The sequence below is a fragment of the Drosophila takahashii genome, chromosome 2R (genome assembly GCF_030179915.1).
Source record: "Drosophila takahashii strain IR98-3 E-12201 chromosome 2R, DtakHiC1v2, whole genome shotgun sequence".
Classification (NCBI taxonomy): domain Eukaryota; kingdom Metazoa; phylum Arthropoda; class Insecta; order Diptera; family Drosophilidae; genus Drosophila; species Drosophila takahashii.
The window spans coordinates 12,125,764-12,128,414 of NC_091679.1; the positions used below are offsets into that span (position 1 = coordinate 12,125,764).

The 2,651-nt window shown below is 45.8% G+C and overlaps 1 protein-coding gene across 1 annotated transcript; it reads right to left on the reverse strand.

Moving 5' to 3' along the window:
• Positions 1 to 562: 562 nt before the first annotated feature.
• Positions 563 to 2,269, reverse strand: LOC138912123 (trichohyalin-like). The gene is made up of 2 exons (XM_070211980.1): positions 2,168 to 2,269; positions 563 to 1,981 (listed from the first exon to the last, which is right to left on the reverse strand). The coding sequence occupies exons 1-2, from the start codon at positions 2,267 to 2,269 to the stop codon at positions 563 to 565; spliced, it is 1,521 nt and encodes a 506-aa protein (XP_070068081.1).
• Between the last annotated feature and the right edge of the window lie 382 nt (positions 2,270 to 2,651).

The following is a 2,651-nucleotide window of genomic DNA, read 5'->3' on the forward strand; positions in this document are numbered from 1 at the left end:
ATTGTAATTCTCGGAATTCCTACATTGTGTGCCTGGTTATTCTCAAGCAGAGTTTCCTGTCCTCCAGGATTTAGCTCTTCGGCTTCTTCATTCTCATCGGAATTTCCCGCCTCCAAGTTTACATCCTCCTGCTGGATGGCTAGTTGTCCCTGTACTAAGGCTAAGTCCGCTTGAGAAGCTACGAATGGAACAGTTTCGGATGTGAAATCAGAGATCCACTGCTCGTTCACTGACACATTGTGCTTTCTGTAAAGCTCTGTACTAACTAAGTACCTGATGGCGTCAGCAATTTTGGAAGGCCTAATGGTCTCTGCCATGAAATCATGTCCGTACTCCATTCTTCGCTTGAGATGGAGCTGTACAACCTCTGCCTCGTGGAAAGCTCGTGGAAGGGACGTCACGATGTTGCTAACCGGAATGGGGACATTTACAACAGCTCCTTTGATTGCACTCTGACGCTCATGCCCTATCGACTTAATTATCATAAATGGAAGGCGAGGTGAAATCAGTCGCTCCTCCAAGGGAGTAAGCCCCCTCAAGGAATGATGAATTTCGGGGAAGTCTAGGCTGTGGAAATGGCACCTTTGGGCTTTCTTCCGGCTTTTATATTGCTGTGGCAAGTTCCACAGAAACTAAAAGATTCCCCAGTGAAAGCAAGCTGGCTTGCATTCTGGTAAATCTCTTCCCTAAACTCGCAATGCTCTTCCAAATAGACTCTAGAAAGCGTACGCATTTGCTTGGGGAACCACAATCCCTTGCAGCAGAAGCAAATCTGATCGGGGCCAAGCTTTACTAACCTATTGAATTTGGCTATGTGAGCATCCAATCCAATAGGTATATTTCTAGGAGTCCTATTTCCCTGGGATAAATCAAGTCGAATCTCCTGACTTCGGTTTGCATTCCGAAGGTTTTCTGCATCCCTATTGCCACTGAGGCTTCTATACTGACTAACTCTCTGACTAATATTTCTAATGGCATCAATAGTTGCTTGTCGAACAGCTATACGAGCACTTCGTCGAGCCAGTGTATTTCTCGCCTGCTCGACGGCCCTACGATCCCTAATACTCCTAGCCGTAGCTCTCCTGACCCTATCCTGCGCTCTTTGAAATAAGCGATCCTGAGTGGATCTTGCCTGCGCTCGTTGCAGGGTATTTGCATCTTGCTCACCCGCACGATACGTAGCATCCAACCGCCTCAGAGAACGCCGCCGAGTATCGGCTGCTTGTTCACCCGCACGGAAATCAGGATCCAAGCGCCTTTCCGAACGGTCAGCAGTATTTCGAACCTGCTCTGTAGTTCGGACTTGCCTAATTTGTCGCCTTATAGCGCGACGCCGAGTGTCGGCTGCTTGCTGATCCGCACGGAGAACGGGATCCAAGCGCCTTAACCGATGGTCTGCCGTATTACTAACTTGCTCGGTAGCTCGGACTTCACCAACTTGTCTCCTTATAGCGCGACGCCGAGTATCGGCTGATTGTTCACCCGCACGGAAATCAGGATCCAAGCGCCTTTCCGAACGGTCAGCAGTATTACTAACTTGCTCGGTAGCTCGGACTTCACCAACTTGTCTCCTTATAGCGCGACGCCGAGTATCGGCTGCTTGTTCACCCGCACGGAAATCAGGATCCAAGCGCCTTTCCGAACGGTCAGCAGTATTACTAACTTGCTCGGTAGCTAGGACTTCACTAACTTGTCGCCTTATAGCGCGACGCCGAGTATCGGCTGCTTGTTCACCCGCACGGAAATCAGGATCCAAGCGCCTTTCCGAACGGTCAGCAGTATTTCGAACCTGCTCTGTAGTTCGGACTTGCCTAATTTGTCGCCTTATAGCGCGACGCCGAGTGTCGGCTGCTTGCTGATCCGCACGGAGAACGGGATCCAAGCGCCTTAACCGATGGTCTGCCGTATTACTAACTTGCTCGGTAGCTCGGACTTCACTAACTTGTCGCCTTATAGCGCGACGCCGAGTATCGGCTGCTTGCTGACCCGCACGGAGAACAGGATCCAATCGTCTTAACCTATGGTCAGCGGTATTGTGAACCTGCTCCTCCGCACGAGTACGCGGATTCAAGCGTCTTGACCTACGAGACGCTCTATCTACGCCCTGCTCTACATTTCTGGCTACTGCATTTTCCCTTCTCCTACGCTAAGATTCTGTATTTTCTACCCTCTCCATCTCTGCATACTCTGGATTTTCCCTATTGGCCCTATTTCTCAATAACTGGTTCCTAGCCCGCTGTGATGCAGTGGGTCTATTCAAACGAGGCATATTTGATAATCTTAAATTTATATGAATATAAATACTACGAATATATACGCTAATTACGTATATTAATAGAAATATAAGAGTAAGGCTTTAAAAAAGCTAAATTCTTATATTAATATAATATAAATTGTATAATATAATATAGTTAATATAAATTAATAGAATTATAAGTGTAAGTCTTAAAAAAGACTTACACTTATAATTCTATTACTAAGATAAATACGTAAATGTATAGAAATATAAGAATAAGCCTTAAAAAAGGCTGAATTCTTTTATTTATATACGGGTAAAGGGGCAGAGCGATTGAAAATTATTTACGTTAAGAATTGGCAAATGTGAAAAATATGAATAATAATAATTTAAGAGTAAGTCCTGAAAAAGACTT

Bases quoted from the DNA above. Each gene is read 5' to 3' on its own strand.
- LOC138912123 (XM_070211980.1), bottom strand. From the start codon at position 2,269: ATGCCTCGTTTGAATAGACCCACTGCATCACAGCGGGCTAGGAACCAG. The intron at 1,982-2,167 runs GTAGAAAATACA...CGTGCGGGTCAG, and splicing joins AGTATGCAGAGATGGAGAGG to CAAGCAGCCGATACTCGGCG.